Below are 21477 nucleotides of genomic sequence, written 5' to 3'. Positions count from 1 at the left end.
GTGCAGACGATCTCGGGTAGGTGTTACCGACGTATCGATCTCTGCTCGAACAGAATCTACGACGAAGTCTATCTTGAGATTCGTGCGAGTGATGAATGGACAGTGATGGGTAGCGTACTGCGTAGCTCCTTTTGGCGCGAACTACTGCTCTCGTCGCAGCCGGCCAAGTGTCGACTCGAAGCAAGGCCACGTTGTGAAGATATTTATCAAAAAATCACCATCAAAATAACAAAATGATTAATCCCAAAAATTCAAACGCATTTCAAATTATAAAATTCTTTTAAAATATATTTTATTTTTTTATTTATCCCTCTTATCAATCATTATAGTAATATTGCATTCGAAGAACAACACACCACTATGTAGCATAATTTTTTAAAATCATAATTATTGATGGGAGAAATAATATGAAAAATAAATATATTTTTTGAGAAATTCAAAAATTAGATGTATCTTTTGAGAATTTTATAATTTTAAATGCGCCTCCATAATCAATTGTTGAAAACAATTACATTAGAATAATATCAATTAAAATTTTATTTAGTAAAAAATTCTAAATGATTTTTCTATCTCTCTTAAATCTAAAAAAAAAAAAAGAAAAAGGGTAAATAAATGAGAGGTGTTTACTTTGAAGATTTGAAACTACAATGACTCTAGATTCTTAAATAAGCAATCAAATAAAGTGGTTAGATATTCGAGAGAAAGAGTCGATATCATATACACATAGTGGCGAATGACCTAAACCTAAAGGAGGAGGACAAGCAACCATTCTACTTTGCCAAACTTTGACTCAAGAAGTAGACTTTCTTGCCAAATTCATCACCCCAAGGTTACAATCGCATTCTTTATCTTTATCCTTATTATTATTTTATTTAGTGTCGTAAAAAAATCGCTAAGTGCTCTGTCAATCTAAACATCATCATTAGCAAAGTGATTGGGGTTCAAAGATTGATCAGCAAATGTATTAAACTAACTAACACGTGAACAAAATGAAAAGCTGGAATCTAAACTATGAAGTTTAGGCTCCACTAAAACAAAAGTAAAAGGAATGAAAATGGTTTAAATTGTTTATTAAATTTAAATAAATATAATTAAATAAGGTCTTATTAAATTAAATATTAAATTCACATAGAAAATATTTGATTTAGGAAAATAATGAAAACTTAGGATGTAGGGAGGATCCGACGCCTCCAGACCAGAAGGAGACAGAGGCGAAGCAAGACGGCAGGAAACAAGGAGACCTGCTCGATCGATCGCCCACCTCGGAACACACAGCCACCTCCGCATTGGCTTGCAAATGGCACCGAATCGAACGAAGAGAGAGAGAGGGGATGACAAATTAAGGCAGTAACGGATGTAGGGATCTATATGCGTCATCAAACAATTTTAATCGTATATACGCAGCGGAAAACAGGATCCCTCCAGAAGATCCGTGCGAAAAACATACTCGTTTGACGATTCTATACCTACTAGAATCGAGGTTACCTTTGATGCGAGCCCTTCGCAATCCCGACCGCAACTCTTGCCTTCAAAGGTTCATGGATCTCAGCACGATCAGAGTGTTCGCGCTTCCACGGTATCCACACGAACACTGAGATGGAGAAGAACCAAACTGTGGTGTTAGCCACAAGATAGGGTTCGGCCAAGGTGGTAGAAGAGAAGAAGAAGAGGGAGAGCAAGAGCATCCAACAACCCCTCATTAAGAGCCTCTCACCCCTTTTTATATCCCACCATGGGATGAAGAGTTTTTGACCTTTAGTGATCTAAGGAATTAATATTTTATTAACTCTCATGCATCTCATGCATGAAGATCTTTCTCTTCTTTTAAGGAAGATCATGCATCTCATGCATGATAATCTTTTGATAAATTCGAATTGGCTTATGTGACTTGAGTCCAACTCGAGTCTCACACAATCTGAATTGACTTGAGTCCAACTCGAATCCAACTCAATCCGAATTGATACTAACGGCTAATTCTAACAACGGACTCATCTCCACGCCTGCACTTTTGTCTCGTCCTCTGCAATGACAGAGGGACTGTGTATGCATTAACCTGGCAGCAACAATGAAGCTGTCGAGAACAGCGATCGATCGAGTTGGGCTGCCCAATCCACTAGTCGAATAAAAGGATCGAATAAAATTTTAATAACCAATTAATGATAAAATAAATTTTTTATTATAAATTAGTGATTGAATAAAATTTCGATCGTTATTAATAATAGAATAAAATTGAATCACTAATTTACTGACAAATTAAATTTGTGATCGCTAAATTAATGATCAAATAATTTTTCAATCACAGTTACAAAATTAAATTTCTATCACTATATATAGTCAAATACACTATCTGAGAAATGAGGCATGTGTTGGGTGTGGAAGCGTAAATATTTGAGAAATTGATAATATAGATATTTGAAATGGATGAGTTCCTATTTATAGTGCAAAATGAAGCGTTCTGGAGTACATTATTAAAGTTAACCAACAATATTAAACTCTTGATAAGTCTTAACCATTCTTTCCACTGTAGTTTTAGAATATTCTAATCAAACTTGATGAGTCAAAGATTACAAAATAATATAGTTTAATACCCCTTAATTAATTTGTAATCTTGAGTTACTTTTTGAATTTGTCAAACTTATCCATTGTGACGCTTTTATCGTGATGTTTGCTAAGTTGATTATTTGTCTTAATAAACTCTATACATAGTTCTCCTTAAGTAACTAAGTCTCAAATGAAATAATAATATGTCGTTATTCGATATGCTTGGATCATGCATGAAAGACTGAATTATTTATCATTACAATTGTAGATATATTGTCACAATCAATTATATATTATTGGCTATTTTGCTTGAATTTTAAATCTTTCAAAATTCTTTTAATCCAAATTGTCTCACAAGTTGCGTTTGTTGCAGCTATGTATTCTGCTTCTATTGAAGATAATGTCACAAATTTTTGCTTCTTTAAACTCTAAGATATATATCACATATGATCCTGGACAAAAGATATATGCAAAAGTACTTTTTTAATCATCAATCGATTCTACCCAATCACTATCGATGTACCCAATAAGTTTGCAATTATTATCTTTTTTAAAATCAATGTCATGATTCTTTATACCCTTAAGGTACCTTAAGACCCTTTTTGCCATTGTCAAATGAATTTTTGTTGGTCCATTGAAGAATCTAGAGAGTAAACTTACTTAATGTGTGATATCTAGCCTTCATTGAGATAGATTAATGAATCAATTAATTTCCTATAGAGAGTGGTATTGACTTTTTCCCTGTTGTCATTAATTTGAAAATTTTCATTCAACATCATAGGAGTGGAGATTGGTTTGTTCAAGCTCATGTTGAATTTTTTGAGAAGATCCTCAATGCATCTTTCTTGAGATAGGAAAAATCTTCTAGGTCTTTGTTTGATTCGAATTTCAAGAAAGTATTTCATAAGTCCTAGTTCTATCATTTCAAAATCTCTCGTCATTTTATTTTTGAATTCTCCCACAATAATTTTATTAGTTAAGTAGATGAGATCATCGACATATAGGCATACTATTAAGAAATGCTTTTCAACTATCTTCACATGGAGAGATGCATGATTCACTTGCACTTCGATTGAAGCCATTTTTGATAAAATAATTATTAATTTTATTATTCCATGCTCAGGGTATTTGTCATAACCCATATGGTATTTTTTTTAGCTGAAATACGTTTTTTTCCCTTTGATCTCAAAACCCTCAGATTATTCAACATATACTTCCTCTTGACTTTCTCCATTCAAGAATATTGATTCTACATTTACTTTCAACTGACCTACTAAAGCTAAAGCAGTACAAATTATCTCTATTCTTACAACTAGAGCAAATGTTTCTATGAAATGGATCCCTGGTTATTGAGAATATCCTTTTGCAATGAGCTAGACATTGTGTTTTTGAATCAATCCATATTCATCGTATCTACAAGTGCTTTAAATTGTAAAAAAATAGAGAATATAATGTTTTAGATTTTTGAATGAGAAAGTAAATCCATATCATTCTTGTGAAGTAATCCACAAAGATAATAAAATATTTCTTTTTTTTTGATGAAAATAATAAAATATTTCTTGATCCTAGAGTAGGAGTTTGCATTGGTCCATAAATGTCTGAATAGACAAGTTCAAGTGGTACTTTTGCTCACTATGAAAATTTTGAAAATGGAAGCTTATGCATCTTTCCGTAGACACATCGTTGCCAATATTATTTAACATTTCGATGATTAATAATTCAGTGGCCATATTTTTCTCCTTGCATAAATGAAGACCCTTGTGATTCAAATGACCATAACTGTCAGATGAGTGCAACACACATTTCAACATTTGCCACAATAACATTTTTCTTTATCAAAGATTTTGCATTTTCCATCATCGAATGAACTAAAAAGTCTTTTTGAATAAGTTGTTCAATACTCTTAATGAAAGATTGGAATGTAAAAAATATTTTTGTTACCTCTGGTGGTTTAGATAGCAATGTTGTCTTTTCCTTTTGCCCTCTTATAGGTTCCATTACTAAAAATGATGCTCAAATTGATGTTTGGATTGAGCTCCACAAACATATCTTTGTTTCTTGTCTGTGGTTGCTAGCATTGCTATTCAAATACCATTGATACTTTGATTTGTCATCATGTTGAAGATAGAATAGAATCTCATGTTCTTCTTTCAAAAAATATGAGACATCTCCTTTTTTTTCTCTCTCCTTGTTTTGAAACCAACAATCCCTTTGAAAGTGGTTAGGAATTTTGCTTGCATTAAAAATAGTAATTTTTTAACTCATGCTTTGATTTATTTTGTAAATAATGCAAGATTGAGGGTTACCGGATTATTATGATGTCTTGCCTTTCCAATTGGTCTTCTTTTTATTCTTCCTCCACTTGATGAATTTTCCCTGTATTATAAGCCTTCATTGTTAGTGTCTCCATAGTTTCTTGAAAGTGCCTCTAATATTTGCTTTGATTTGAAGGCTTGTTCAGTTGGTTGAGTACTCATACATGATCATTTTCGACAAGTTCTTTGATTTTTCAATTGCGACAGTGACATGATCAAAGCTTAAGAAGGAGAGATTGAAGCACTTTTTCAACAACTCTTTTATCTTGAATCGTATCTCCACAATCTTAATTTGATTAACAATATTTGAAACTCATGAAAATCTTGTACGCACAGTTTCCAATCTTAAATTATCAAAGTCTTTCCATAAAGATTGGAGCTTTAACTCAATTGTCTTTTCTTGAAATTCTTGTTTTAATATTTGTTAAGCTTCTTTGGCTTTCATGACACAAAAAATAAGAGCAAAAATAGTTCCCAACACCTTGTTGAATGTAATGCAGTGCTAATACTTTTTTTTTTCTTTTTGTATTCTTTTAGTAGCTTTTCATAATTTTTATCATTATTAGTTGGGCATCGTCAAAATGTTTACATTTGGCTACTCCAAAACTCATAATGTTCACCTTCAAAGTTAGGTACTTGGCTCAGAGAATATGTAAATAAAGTGGATGTCATTTAGTCAAGAAATGAGAAATCTTCTTTCGAAAAATACTACACGAACTCTTTTGCAAATATTTTGCTTGGAAATTTTCTATTGTAGATTCAGCTTTTGATCTTCCAAATGAAGACTGAAGTTTTGCTTCAAAACAGCAAGAAGCTAAAAAGGATTCTGCAACGTAGTGAGGAATATGATGATGAGCAACAGTAGTGAGGAAGATAAGAATGAACAGCAGCAGTAAGAAAGATGAGGATGATAGCTCGCTACCAAATTTGTTGGGTGCAGAAGCATAAATATTCAAAGAAATTAATGAGAATAGAGATTGAAATGGAAGAGTTGCTATAGCACGCTCCTGACAATTTGCTAATTTAATTTTCTTACTAGCTCACTTGTCTCTCAAGTTCATGATAGGTTCCTATTTATAGTGCACAATGGAACCATCTAGAGTACATTAAAACTAGTCAACAATATTAAACTGACTTTTCAAAACACTTATTCATGTTCCAAGTCTCAGCCATTCTTTCACTGCAAGTCAAAATTAGATGTTGATAAATGAATCAAAGATTACAACTTAATATCATTCATTAGTATGCGCCAACAAACTAGACCCGACCTCGTGCTAGGGACCTACTTGGATCTGTAATCGAGTCAACAGGACAGGTCACCCGTTGACCCGGTTGTTGGGTTGGAACTGTAACAGGCTCGACAGGGTGCCAAGCTGATTACGATTCTAGCCCAATAAAAACCTCCGAACTGACGGTTCAATTTTTTTTGTGACTGTTTTCGACCATTGGAACCGTCGGTTAGCCATTGTTTTTATATATTTTTTCAATGATTGAGATCATTTGATCATTTTTTGATTAATAACTATGATTTAATGTTCGTTACTCTCCAAACTCTATAACTGGAGAGCTCCTTTCATTGTTTTCATATATCTTCTCTACTCTCATTCTCAATTCCGTAATTTCTATATACTTTCAACTCCAATTCTATGCACTTTTGACATTCACTTCCAACAACAATGGAAGAAGGTCGAGGAGCTTCATTATCTCAATCTCGGAAGAGCAAGAAAATAGTAAATCCAAATCAGTTCAACATTCAATCCACCGATGATAACACCAAGCAACTTCTGACACCGAAACATAAAGAAGTATCGATGCAATTACTTCTAAGGTTTGTCAGAAAAATTACATGTAAAATGTAAGCATTGCAATGCTTCCTATAAATTCCAAGCCGATGGCGACTATGTGTCGTTGAAACGACATGTAGAACGAAGCACCCAACGGAATATGAAATCGATCGTTATCAAACATAATTATCTAGGCTTTTCACTAGCAGTAAGTACTCTGATTTATTTTTATATTTTGATAATAAATTAAAAGAATCATTAGTTAGATTTATTTTTGTAGAATATCTTTCATTTAGTTTGGATCTAAATATACTTTTGAAGATTTTTATAAAGAATCTCTTAATCCATCTGCTAAATGTGTTCTTAGAACTACACTTACAAAAATAATTAAAATATTAGTAAAAATAAGGAGGAGGAAATTAATTATAGAATTTAATAAATTAAATAATAAAGTTTTTTTATGTTCTGATACTTAGAGTGATCATTGATAAATACATTCGTATATGGGTGTGACTTATCATTGAATTAATAACTCCTACAATATCCAAAAAAGATTATTAGCTTATAAAGTTTTTGATAAATCATATACTGTTCACAACATCTTACAATTATTAAGTTTAATTTTAGAAGAATATGAATTAACTCATAAATAATTTTAATATCATTTGATAATATTAGTTCCAATACTGTTATTATTTATAAACTAAAATTTATTTGTCAACCTATTATTGGTAGTTTATTTTTTCATATTTGTTGTGTATCTTATGTTTTAAATTTGTGCTCAAGATGGATTAAAAATTTTAGAAAACATATTAAACTAATTAGAATTGTTATTTCCTATTTATAGTTGTATCCATCTATCATGAAATAATGAAGTGGATGTTGTAAAACTAATAGAAAGAGACTTAAAAAATTTTCACGTGATGTACCAATATGTTGGAATTGAATATATCAATTGTTATGAAATTTATTTTAATATATGAAACTCATTGTTTGCACAAAATTATTAATAAATACTAAAATATATTTATTTTCACACCAATAAAATATTTATAGTAGGATTTATGATATTTTAAAAGTATTTAATTATGCAATTGAATAATTTTTTATTTTTATTATTCTATTTCACATTTAATTTTGATGATTTTTTGTAATATAGTATTAGTTTTAAATGAAAATAGTAACAATGAATTTAATTTTCTTATGTATTAGCAATGAAAGTGAAATGGAAAAAATATTTTTTTTATTCTTGAAATTTATTTAGTTGCATTTGCTTTATACCTTAGATATAAATTAGAAGTTTTATAAAAAAATATTAATTTTAGATTATGATGCTTTAATTTCATTTAAAAATTCTTCTTCGCTTGATTTAATAATATTGTATATAATATTTATATGATATTTATAAAAATATAATATAAAATATGTAATACAAACTAATATTTCTGAAATATAAAATACTAATGTAGTAATTTAAAACTTGCAAAAATATAACTTTTATTAAAAGAACGGGCAAAACATCCACGAGTATCCTCAAGTTCCACACAGGAACTTAGAAATCATTTTACGATTTCTTTTGATTTTAATGAAGCAGATAGTAAAATAAATTTTAATATCCTAAAGTGATAGTCACAGAAGGCTCAAACATTTCTTGTCCTATCCATATGATTGTCATAGAAATTTTAACTTATCTAGTGTCAACCGTTGTGAAACAGACATTCAGTGTTGGCATTAACATATTGGATAAACAATAATCGACTTTGTCTCCCGACTCGTCAGAAGCCCGAGCATTACTCAACGATTGGACCAGAGTTAAAAAAAAATCCAAGGAATACAACTTTCATATGACGAAGTCGAATTTGATACCGAAAGAACAAATACTACGTGAAAAGAAAATGAAAGTGAATAGCAATGTCACTTGTTAAGGTAAAATGGTCATAAGATAACTATTTGAGCTTTGATTTTCCTATAACATAAGAGGATACGTAATTAACTTAAATAAGTGGGAGCCTTTTTATTTTTATTTTTTTAATTTATAATTTAAATTTTTTTTAATATAATATTGAGCCGTGGTGAACCGTGAACCAAATTACTATGAACCAACGATTTCAATCCATAAATCGTAATCATCTTAGACGACTAAAGCTAAGGATCGACCTGCCAAGAACAGTGGAACTAACGATTTTGAACTGTTGAACCGTCGATTTTGAATTGGAGTTGGGTCTACAATAAATGCTATGAATTAGTCTAGTATTGTGATGCAAAAAAATGTTTTTAAAAAGTTTTAAAAGCTTATTTTGGTAGAACTTTTACCTGAGAGAATAAATTAATTTTGCTAATTTTTTATATGATAATTGTTATAATTAGGGGTGGTGTATCATACTATATCAAAAATTTTATATCATATCAGATACTATCAAAAATTTTAATATTTAAAAAATATATATCAATACCATACAAAAATTTCGGTATCCTGAAACTTCAATATACCAAATTTTTAGTATGGGTAAATTTTATACAATTCATAAAAAAATTATTTGGTATAATAAAATTATAAATTTATCTAATTTTCAACATCACATTGGTATTGGATTTTAAAATCCAATACCATAGTATTGATTTTCGAAAACCCAAACATGGATTTTAAAATCCAGCAACTTAAAATTCAACATTTTTGTTATTTTTCACTTAATTAAATTTAGATTTATAACATAATTATTTGATTATATTGTTAGTACCGATGGAATCAAAATATCTCCACAATAGTATGATATTGTCTACTTTTGGGTCTAAACCCTCATGACTTTGTTCTTGGGCTCTCCCCAAAAGGCCTCATACTCTGAATCCTCGACCCACCAGGACTTTTTGTTTCTCGGTCCACCCGACCTACTAGGACTTCCCACCTAGCCGTAGCTAGGACTTTTTTACCCCTCGGTCCACCCGACCTACTAGGACTTCCCACCTAGCCGTAGCTAGGACTTTTTACCCCTCGGTCCACCCGACCTACTAGGATTTTCCACCTAGTCGCAACTAGGACTTTTTACCCCTCGGTCCATCTGACCTACTAGGACTTATCACCTGATGTCTGGTCCTCTTGATTCAGACACGGAAGCACCCACTTCTAATCAAAATATCTCCACAATGGTATGATATTGTCCACTTTGGACCTAAACCCTCATGGCTTTGTTCTTGGGCTCTCCCCAAAAGACCTCATCATACCAATGGAGATATTTTCTATCCTTTTAACCCCATGATCTTTTCCATGTACTTTATATGTGAGACTATATTTGCACCCTTGTAACCCAACATATATAACACATACTATATGTTAACCGTCATAAATGAGAAGATTTTAACTCCTAATGAGCTTCCACCTTTTATTCAATCTCGCCTTTTCTTTTCATATGTTAGTCAGAAATTTGATTCCTATGACTCCTATAGGTTTTTCTCACTTTGATTCTTAATATTTTTATATTTGTTTGCCATTTTTTTTTGTAATTTATATTTTTAGGAAGGTTGTTTGTAACCTTTTTTTTTGTAATTCATATTTTTAAGAAATGTTGAACAAACGGAGAAGTTGCAAAAGTGATGTTGGTTTTTCCATGACTTTTACTATATTTGTAGACCTCTTGGTTTTCGAAGATCAATACTAATGTGATATTGGATTTTAAAATATAATACCTTAATAGTCATAAATAAGAAGATTTTAATTCCTGATGACTCCTATATATAGGGTTTTCTTGCTTTGATTCTTAGTATTTTTATTTTTGTTTGCCAACTTATTTTGAAATTGTAATTCATGTTTTCAAAAAATGTTGAACAAACACAGAAGTCTCAAAAGTGATATTGGGTTTTCCATGACTTTTGTTGCATTTGCCGTCCTCGGTGTTGGTTTCGAAAATCAACATCAATATGATACTGAATTTTAAAATCTAATACCTTAAAGTCATGAATGAAAAGATTTTAACTTCTTAATAAGCTTCCACCCTTTGTTCAATCTTGCCTTTGATTCCTCATGACTCCTATAGATTTTTCTCACTTTGATTCTTAATATTTTATATTTGTTTGCCAACTTTTTTGTAATTTATATTTTTAGAATACGATGTTGAAGTCACAAAAGTGATGTTAATTTTCCATGACTTTTGCTGCATTTGCGACCTCAGTGTTGGTTTTTTAAAATCAATATAAATATGGTGATGAATTTTAAAATTCAATATCATATGTAAAGCAGCAATTTCAAAATAATATATAAAAAATTCATTTAATATTTTAGTATATACTGAAATATTAAAAATAGTAAATCTTATACCAATATCAAAAAATTTGGTATGGTATAATATCATATCAAAATTTTTGATATACTAAAATTTTCAATATAAATAGTATATGGGTATAATATGTGTGGTATATCAAAATTTTTTGATATTTTCTCCTCTCTTAGTTATAATTAAAGAATAAGAGTTTATCTCAAGTTTCCTTAAATTCTTTTAGATATAAAATTATTTCTTTTCTTAATATTTTAATTTATTTTTAATTTTATTTGAATTAATCTTTAAAATAGATCCTAATCCCTCTAAGTTCCAAAGGACTAATTAAAGGCTTGTCGAGCAAATGTTATTTGGATATTTTGGGTAAACTTTTTCAATTTACGTAAATACTTTTTTGTAAAAAGGTGGGATCCGCCACCCTAGCAGCTACACGGTCGACCCCATGACTATCTATGAGAAGGTAAATCAAAAAATTACAAATTTAGGTATATACTTGATTGCAGAACAAGTGTTTTTGGTTAATGAATAAGCTCAAAGTCAAGCAAATTTAGTATAAAATAGTTAAGATTCTTAGTTAACTAAATAGTATAGGCTTGTTACTGCTGAAGAAAAATATTTTATTTGACTTGAGTCAATTGAACTAGAATATAATCAATTGATGTAGCTTGAGTCGATCAATTGTTTTATAATTTTATATTTGAGTCAATTAGAATGATCATGAATCGACTTGAGACTGTCTTCATATGATAAAATTCGTGGCTATAGGATTTGAGTTGATTTAAATGTCTCGACTCACAAAAATTGCATCAATAATGAAAAGATCATGAGGTTATTCAAACGACGAGTCAATTGAAGAATAACAATCCACTAGAGAAAATATCACAAAAATATCTAGGTGAATGGATTAAAGATATAGTAATTAGAAGAAGAAAAAGGTAGAAGAATTATGCAATTGAGTCGACTATCTTTTTCCAATTGATATCGGATCTCGACCTCCTTAGTGTTAACCTTTAAAATCAATTATGAGATAATTGATAAAAGAATTTTTGAATTATATTTCATTAATAAAAGGTAAAATTTATTATTATTATATTTATTTCAAATCTATGCTAGATGAATAAGTATAATAATATTCTAGAGTAATAGATTTTAGTTTACAACATATCAATTGGTTGAATTGATAGTGGAAAACTGTATATTCCTAGTCAAACTTTAATATACAAAGACAATATTAATGCGTTGAGACTAACATGTAGATCAATCTCATAAGTCATGGATATAAGATATCAAATTGATATATGAGTATATATTAGAGAATATATACTGAACTGACTCACCATAAGAATATTTCATGGATCGTTATATGAGTGTCATAAACATTCTCATAGTGACTATTAATATAAATAGTCCTTAGACATGAAATCACTACGGTTTCTTACATAAGGAGTTGTATACTTTAGTATCGACAAACGTCACCTGTAATAAAATGAACTATAAAATTGATCACTAGGCATACAATAAGTTATGCGGAGGGATGTGAGTGATGTAGATAGGATCTATCCCTTTCATATGACGGAAGTGATATCTATGTGCCCTTTAATTAAGTAGGACTATTAAAATATATAAGTAGATGTCATGATCTATGTCTCATGGATTAATTTAGATATCGAGGATAGAAATAAGTTATACAAGATAATAGACACATAAAGTTTAGGTCGGATCTCAACATTCTCATCACTTGATTAGTAATGATGCATTGCTAGATGCCACTCATTGCTTATGTATCTAAAATATTATTTTAGAGACATTGCTAATGTTACGAGAATCTATTGAATCACACATAAAGAATATATTGATTTGGATATGGATTTATTTTAGTTTAACTAAAATATGATGGACCTAAGATTATAGGATTAAGTTTAATCCGAATTAGACTCATTGAGTTAGACTCAAATGAATCCAACTATTGGATTATTGGATTAAGTCTAATCCGAATTAGACTTATTAGTTAGACTCAAATGAATTCAACTATTGGATTATTGGATTGAGTCTAATCTAAATTAGACTCAACCACTAAAGAGGATTAATGCCCATTAATAGAGATTAATGGAGCATTAAAGAAAGGGAGAGCAAAAGGTAAAAATCTTTTGTATTCATTGGATGAGTACAAAAGTCATTTTTTGCAATGCATTTGTGGATGATCACTTCTAGTCTCCTCTTCTTTTCCTCTTAGCTAAACCATCCAAGTTGCTAGCACAATGAAGGTGGTAATTTCTCCAAAGGCTGAGTTCATATGATGAACAAAGGATGTGTTCATGTGGATATCAAAGAGGCACGACCATTTTGATCGTGCTGAGATCTGCCGAATCAAAGTTGCTGTCGGGATTGTTCCGTTCATGTAATAAAGGTGACAACTTGATCAAACATATATACTGTATTCACATGGATCTCTGGAGGGATTGATTTTTTCACTGCATTATTTGCTATTTTTCGCATAAGATCCCTACACCTCAACCTCTGCTTGGTCTTATGCGTCAATCTCATCTTAGCCTCAGGCGCCGACCTCTACTCAGTCTCAGATCCCAACCTCGACCTTTGTTTGGTCTCGTGTCCTAATGTTGATCTCATCTCAACCTTGGGCGTCAAACCTCTACTCGATCTTGAGTTTGGACCTCGACCTCTGCTCAGTCTTGGATCTCGTCCTCGACCTTTGCTTAGTCTCGAATCCCAACATCTACCTCTGCTTGGTCTTGGGTCTCAATCTCAGTTCAGCCTCATGCGTCAATCTCATCTCAGCCTCAGGTCTTTCTTAGTCTGCTTCTAGGTTGAGCCTATAAAATCGGTTCGCACGTAAGATCATGAAACTCTAAGACTGTTTACTCAAAAAAATAAGAAAAATATCCTGAAAGACAGACAATTAAAGCATGTATATCGGAGTATACCATAAACAGTACTACATATTTCAGAATATATCTTAAATAGATATTGATATTTTAGAGATTGGAGACATTGATAACTTTATAAAAAGCTGCCCAACCCATTGGCACAGGTATACACATACAAAATTCTAATTTTTCAAATCCTTAATCTTCTTCCTCATACAAAACTCGAACTTAAATGTCGGAGTGACTTGCCAGAATTAATCATTGGTGTCATTCTAACTCTCTTTTTGAGTATTTTTTTTAGATTTCTTCATCCCTTCCAGCGATTATCTTCGAGGAGCATATACGTCAGTCCGTTCGTTAGGTAATGGTTTGATCATCTACGATATTTGATCAGAATAATATTATATTTCTCTTTTGTAGTTATATTTCCTATCTATCTATAAAAGAACAAAAAGGAAAAAAAGTTAATCTAGATTTCTCCACTTCTAAAAGAAGAAAGTATTTCTTGTAGAGGATTTCAGAGGGTGACTCATCATAACAGTTATGGATTATGAAGTAGGAACTTTAGATTCCAAACTACGTTAAATTTTGTGTTATCATTGAATGTCTTCTTTTATCATTTTCCTATTGCTTAATTTCCCATATTAATTGCTAATATATAGCATAGACTTGTATTTGCAAGAATAAAAAAGAAAGGTTTTAAAAAAAGAAAGGTTTTAATAACGGTTGATTGAATATTATACTATTGAAATTCACCATTTGATTTTTTTTCGTATGTCAATCAATTGGAGCTTGAGCTTAGTCAACGAGTGAAAAATCAAAATTTTCAATATTATGGATGTGTTTTATTGTAATAACAAAGTTTCTTCCAAGATTGCAACCAATCTCGTATTTCATAAACGAACAAAACACATGAACTGTCACTTTATAAGAGAGCATGGTATGTCATAGAACCTTTCTTCTTACAACCTTAGTTTAATATTAAATGTGTTCTAAACCTAAAATGCAATGGAAATTAGACCAAGTGTGCATGTTTTCGTTGTTCCAGTCGAAATGTGAGGGATGTGTCTGCTAGAATACAATTAAAATTTCATATTCAAAATACATGAAAAAGATTTTAAAATTATAAGATGAAAATATCTATATTAGTATGAGGCCTTTTGAGTAAAACTCAAAAACAAAATCATCAGAGTGTGGACCCAAAGTGGACAATATCATACTATTTTGGAGATATATATGGATTCTATCGAATCTAACAGTGATATCAGAATATGTTTATGTAGTGCCTTGTAGGGACCCTCACAAAGGATTTGCTTTCCTTGATGATGTTGACTCCACTGAACACTTTTGCTTTAACTCGTAGAGCACTCTACTTTTGTTCTGAAATAAACCAACTGGAGGTTAGAAGGGGAACCAAGGCATACCTTGGTGTGACCCCTCTAATGCTGAAGTCAGTCACTAAGAAAAGAATGAAGTAGCTAGTAGGATGGAGAACAGTAGTAAAAATTGAGACATGGTAATGAATTAAGCATACTTTTCCCGTTGAATTGATTATGTCATTTTTATAGCGAAAGAGAAGAAAAAGTGTTTCTCTTGTATTAATGGGCTCTCTGTCATTATGTGGCGTCTTTATTCTGGACGACACTATTATTACTCACAACAACCGTATAACTCTAATTTTCTATAATTGTTGTAACTGTTGGGATCTCTTATGCGAAAAACAATAATATACGCAGCAAAAAATAGGATCCCTTCCAATGATCCATGCGAAAAATTCGTATAAAGTTCTAACTAAGAGTTATACCTTTGTTGCATGCCCTTAGCGTATACAGCTAGCTAGTCCTTGGTTCGTCGGATCTCTACATGATCAGAATGACCGTGTCTTGGAAATGAACCACCATAGTTGCGCTAGCAACTTGGAATGATTCACAAGATAAGAGAACCAAAAACACACCTTGAGTGTTTCGACCAAGAAGAAGGAGAGGAGGAAAAAGAGGGATGATGAGCACTCTCTCAATTTCAAAATTATAAAAAGTTTTTTTGTATTCATCCAATAAATACAAAGGGTCTTTGCCCCTTGAGCTTTGCCCCTTGAGCTTCCCTTCCTCTTCATATCCATAAATCATAATGAATATCAAAAACTCTTGGTATTTTTTTTGCTCTTCATCTTCTATCCATCCAATGAATAGAATGTCTCTTGGTCTTACTCTTTAATAATGTTTCATTAAACCTTTTAATGAATATTATTCATTATTAAGTAGTTGAGTCTAACTCGGATTAGACTCAATCCCATAATCCAATTGGATTCATTTGAGTTTAACTCAATTATTCTAATTTTAGATCACATTTTAGTCAAATTAAAATCAATTTATCTTTGAAACATCGTGTTCTTTGTGTGTGACTCAATATGTTCTCGTAACGTTAGCAATGTATCTAAACCGGTTTAAACACATAAACAATGAGCGACATCTAGCAATGCATCATTGCTATCCAAGTGACGAGAAAGTCAAGATCCAACCTAACCTTTCCGTATCTTTATAATATATGACTTTATCCTTCTATCCTCGATATCAAAATTGATCAATGAGTCATAGACCGTGTCATTCTTTTATCAATCTTTGTAAGAACAAGAAACTCTGAGTAGACTCACTTAAGTAAATGAGTTCAATATCTCATATTGACTCATTTGAGCATGGTCATGCGTTCTAATAGTTCTTACTCGATTAAGAGACTCATAGATATCACTTCCGTCATATGGGAAGAATAGATTTCATCTACATCACTCACATCCCTCCGCATAATTTATTGCATACCTAGTGATTGACTTTATAATCCATCCTATTATGTGTGACGTTTGACGATCTAAAGTATACAACTCCTTATGTAGGGAACCGTAGTGACTTCAGATTTAAGGACTATTCATACCAATAGTCACTATGAGAAAGTTTATGATATTCATATAACGATCCATGAAACTTTTTCATGGCAGGTCAATTTAGTATATATTCTCTAATATAGACTCATATATCAACGTGATATCCCTTTCTTCAGCAAAAGGTGGAATCTGCCATCCCAGCGGCCCCACACGGTCGGTCCCACGACCATTTGTGAGGAGGTAAATCGAGAAGCTGTAGTTGGCCACGACGGAGGAGGGTCAACGTGATATCTCATATCCATGACTTGTGAGATCAAATCATCAACTGACCTACACACTAGTCTCAACGCATTAATGTTATCCTTGTATATTAATACTTGATTAGGAATAGTTAAGAGTCGTGCTCTTTACATCATCTCACTATCAATTCGACCAATTAATATGATATAGATTAAAATCTACTACCCAAGGACATTATTATACTTATTCATTTGACATAAATATGAAATAAATATAATAACCAAAATTTTACCTTTATTAATAAAATGTAATACATCTCATGATTGGTTCAAGGGCTAACACTAACAGTAACTGACACCCCTTTGCTTTATATTATCTATTCCTGACAGCTCATACATGTAACTGTCACTCGTTGAAGAGAATAGTCTTTAATATTTGCATAATTGACACACCTCCTTGCTGAACTCGGTTGGCCTTTATTTACTAGCTAGCCCTCAATGAGTATGGTCGAGCTCCTGTTGATCATTGTCGAGCTCTTCTTGCATGTTGTCAAGCCCTTTCTACATGTTGTCAAGCTCTCCTTGTATGTTGCCAAGCTTTTCTTGTGTGTTACCGAGTTCTCCCTACATGTCGCAAACTCTTCCTGTGTGTTGCCGAGCTCTTTGTCATGTTGTCGAACTCTGTCTAAGTCTGACTTGCCTTATTTATAACATAAGTTCTCGTCAATCAAATCAAAAGGCGTACCATGTGGAAACATGCTGACCAAATTAAGAAGATATTATGTGGAATCTATATTGACCGAGTCAAGGTTATGCCATGTAGGAGGTTTCTACAAACCTGCTTATCATTCATAATTCTCCATCATCTACTTAGGACTAATATGAAATGATATCATTCATGAAATACGAAAACATCATTTTAAATGGTGAATCATTATAATAAACCAAATCATATAAATATTCACTTCAAGCTACCAACTAAAGAAGACAACGACAATAATCAAATCTTTATCCCACTATATGAGATCAACTATATAGATCTTCCTACGTTATTAGACTTAACCTCCTACTACTGTCTTATTATCTATATTTAAACAAATTTATCCTATTTTACTATTACATACTAAGTCTTTTTTGATTTTCTTCTTCCTTTCTTAATGTGTGTATTGTCATAGTCTTGTATCACTTAACTGGGATATTTATTGGATGCCTAAGTACATGCACATACCATTTTAAATAGGTCTCTCAGAGTTTTTTCTCAATAGATATAACCTTAACTTTCTCATTAATATTCTTATTTCTTATCTTATCAATCTACGTATATTTGTATATCCATCTTAACATCTTCATATATGAGACTCTTATCATTTACTCGTATGTTTGCTTCATAGCCTAACATTCAATTATATAAAACATAGCAAATCTAATTATCATTTTATAAAATTTTCTTTTAAATTTTAAAAGTACTTTACAATCACAGAGACATCTGATGTCATCCTTCATTTCAACCTATCGATCACACCAACTCACAAAGAATCAATCTCTCTCATTTATTTGTGCACTCGAACACATATAAAAAGCTCAAACAATAGATTTTGATACACAAAATAAGTTGAAACCAATTGAGTTAATTAGGTGTTTCATCCTTATGAGAGAGATTGAATGGATTTAAGAGATTAGTAAATAAAGATTTTTACTAATATTAGTAAAGTAGGATTTTCAATATTTGTACATTAAATATTATTATATTCTATTGAAAATAGTTGTTAGAGAAGATGATACTACACCCAAAATTCTACTTGTGCAAGATTTTTAGTAAAGGAGTAATGACACAATTTATCCAACAATTCTACAAATTATTTTAAAGCTAAATTCTATATTTCTTTCTTAATTTAATTTGATCATCCAATCGTTTGCATCTTCCATCTATTGCCTAAAGAGTATTTTAAATACTTCCTATAATTCAACCCAATTTAGTCCATTCAAAGAAGAATATTATCATAACATTTTAAGACATTATTAATTATCGAAGCAACAATAAAGGAACACATCCAAAATTATAAACTTGCACAACAACTCGATTTGATATTAGAATCAACATAGCAAGTTGTTTTACTATGATATTAGAATACGATCTTAGCAATTAGTTCCTAATAGTCATGTGAAATTAGCTATGTTAGAGTGTGTGAGTTCGAAAGTATTAAAGAGAGTCTAATCCATCCGATTCTCAATCCATTTTTATAATTTTGAGTTCTTTGCATTTCCTTCACAAGCTACTATCATTCTAAACCATAATCTTTCAAAAAAGTTTTATGAATTTCCATTGATAGTTCTAAATCTTCGACCAACTCACACAAAAACATACGTCGGACTACTAAATCTTCAAAATTAAATTTCTCATTGATCCCTTAGCCGATTGAGGCGAGATTATACTCGTCGGAAAGCTAAGGTTCAAAGCTACAACCTCCTTAAAAACTCACTCAAAACCAACCATGGCAACACGATTTATTCATATCCAAAGTGAGAAGAGAAGCACACCAAAGCCCTCACCAAGTTGCATAGCTACCTCAAAGGCTCCAAGCTTCATCCTGACCTGAACATTTCGCCCAATCTGAGCCGCCCGAGAGCGGCGATCTGACGGTCCAAATTTGAAGCGCGGGGCGCAGTCGATCCGTGTGTTGCCCCCGCGGACCAATAGGCGCTCGCCGAGCCGGCTTTCTATCTGTATTTAAACTCCGCCTTCTCTCCTGCGGCCACTCCATCCCACGCTCTCGCTTTGCGTCGACTGCTCGATTCGGTTCCTTCGAGCTCGCGAAACCGGAACCATGGCGTCCAAGGGATCGAAGGCGAAGAAGCTGGCGGCGCACCCTCCCTATGCAGAGGTTAGTGTTCTTGAGATTAGGGTTGGATTCGATCTGGTTTGTGGATTTTAGTGGGTTCTGATGTTGGAGTGGCTCTGGGTCTTCAGATGATCAAGGAGGCGATCGTGACGCTGAAGGAGAAGGGCGGATCGAGCCCGTACGCGATCGGGAAATTCATCGAGGACAAGCACAAGGCGCACATGCCGCCCAATTTCCGCAAGTTTCTCCTCGTTCAGCTCAAGAAGCTCACCGCCGAGGGGAAGCTGACCCGAGTTAAGAGCTCCTTCAAGCTCTCCAGCCCCTCCGCTCGCCCCGCTCCGGCGAAGCCCAAGCCGAAGGCCAAACCTGCTGCATCCGCCGCCAAATCTAAGCCCAAAGCCGCAGCGGCAGTGGCTGCCCCCAAACCGAAGGCCAAGGCCAAGCCGTCCGCTAAGCCGAAGCCCAAGGCCGCTCCGGCGAAGCCCAAGGTCACTCCTGCGAAACCCAAGGCAGCGCCGAAGCCAAAGCCCAAGACGGCAGCGAAGTCTCCGGCGAAGGTCGTGAAGAAGGCCGCTCCGGCGAAAAAATCAGGCGAGAAGAGGAAGCCTGCGTCGAAACCAAAATCGAAGGCAGCCGCTCGGCCGACAAAGGCTGCGAAGATCGGAAAGAAGGACACGCCGACGAAGAGACCTGCTGCTCCAGCGAAGGGCGCAGCGGCGGCGAAGAAGGCCAAACCGACCAAATCGGGGACGAAGAAGGCGACGCCGAAGAAGGCGAAGAAGTAGATCAGTCGACTCGATAATTATGTTTGTATTTGTTTTTAGGTTTTGTGTTCCATAAACTTAGGGCTTCTTCTGGAGAAATTTGTTGTGTTTACTTTGAATGGAACTGACAGCGCTTTGTATAATCGGAGGGATGGATTTTGGGACTATTCCTGGGTTTCATGTGGCTGGCGAGGAGAGGAACGGGCGGAAAAGGAGGGTGAGGTTATCCTTTTGGCTGCGTTTGCCATCTCCAGTTGCGATTGCTCTCGTCTGTGGCTGTGTGTTTGTTGGCGCACGTGACTGCGTCGCCAACTGTGGGCGCGTCGGTACTGCTGCATGTGACTGTCGCTGCTCGTTTAGTCGACGATTAGGGCACGTAATAGAGCAGTTTGGGGATTTCTCTTTTCCCTCGCGACAGTATCGATCGAGTTTAGCTTGTTAGGGTTGGAGTATTTATTAATCGTTTAATTTTATAGCAGTTAATTAAGTTTTTATTAATTTCTTTATTTAATATATGTATTTATTGTAATTTTATATTAGTTAATTAAAGTATTTATTAATCATTTAATTAGATGTTCTTATTTTTATTAGATGTAATTTTAATTTTCATCTTTTATTTGTATATTAGAATTATAATTTAATATTCAGTTTCATATAAAATAATTTTTCTTTAAAATTTTTTTTAAAAAAATTACTTAATCTGATGATTCTAGTTGGTGAATCCTAATTATTATGACCGTAAAAAAATCCAATTGATAACAAATAAAAGTCCAACTAAAGTGAAAACACTCTGTGAATCATTGAGTAGATGTTAAATTTGTAAAAATTACATTATTAAAAGAATTTTAAATAAAATATAAAATATTATTTATTTTATATAAAATGATATATTTTTTTATTACAACCAAATGATGAGCCATGTACTAATAGAGTATTTGGTTGAAAGTATTAAAATGCATTATCAGT

General features: G+C 32.8%; 1 protein-coding gene across 1 annotated transcript; it reads left to right on the top strand.

Annotated features, from left to right (window-relative positions):
- The first annotated feature begins 19677 nt into the window (after positions 1–19677).
- LOC141817788 (uncharacterized) lies at positions 19678–20654 on the top strand. Its single transcript, XM_074705414.1, has 2 exons — positions 19678–19789; positions 19876–20654. The coding sequence occupies exons 1-2, from the start codon at positions 19733–19735 to the stop codon at positions 20530–20532; spliced, it is 714 nt and encodes a 237-aa protein (XP_074561515.1). The 5' UTR covers positions 19678–19732; the 3' UTR covers positions 20533–20654.
- The last annotated feature ends 823 nt before the right edge of the window (positions 20655–21477 follow it).

The sequence above is a fragment of the Curcuma longa genome, unplaced genomic scaffold, assembly GCF_044706935.1.
Source record: "Curcuma longa cultivar G26 ecotype Majalengka, Jawa Barat unplaced genomic scaffold, ITB_CL_G26_1.1 contig_21901, whole genome shotgun sequence".
In the NCBI taxonomy this organism is placed as follows: Eukaryota; Viridiplantae; Streptophyta; class Magnoliopsida; order Zingiberales; family Zingiberaceae; genus Curcuma; species Curcuma longa.
This window is presented reverse-complemented; position numbering and strand designations above follow the sequence as displayed.

What these genes read in the sequence shown, in the direction of transcription:
- LOC141817788 (XM_074705414.1), top strand. Translation starts at nt 19,733, where the DNA reads ATGGCGTCCAAGGGATCGAAGGCGAAGAAGCTGGCGGCGCACCCTCCC. An exon ending in CGCACCCTCCCTATGCAGAG is followed by an intron (nt 19,790 to 19,875) that starts GTTAGTGTTCTT and finishes CTGGGTCTTCAG; the next exon opens with ATGATCAAGGAGGCGATCGT.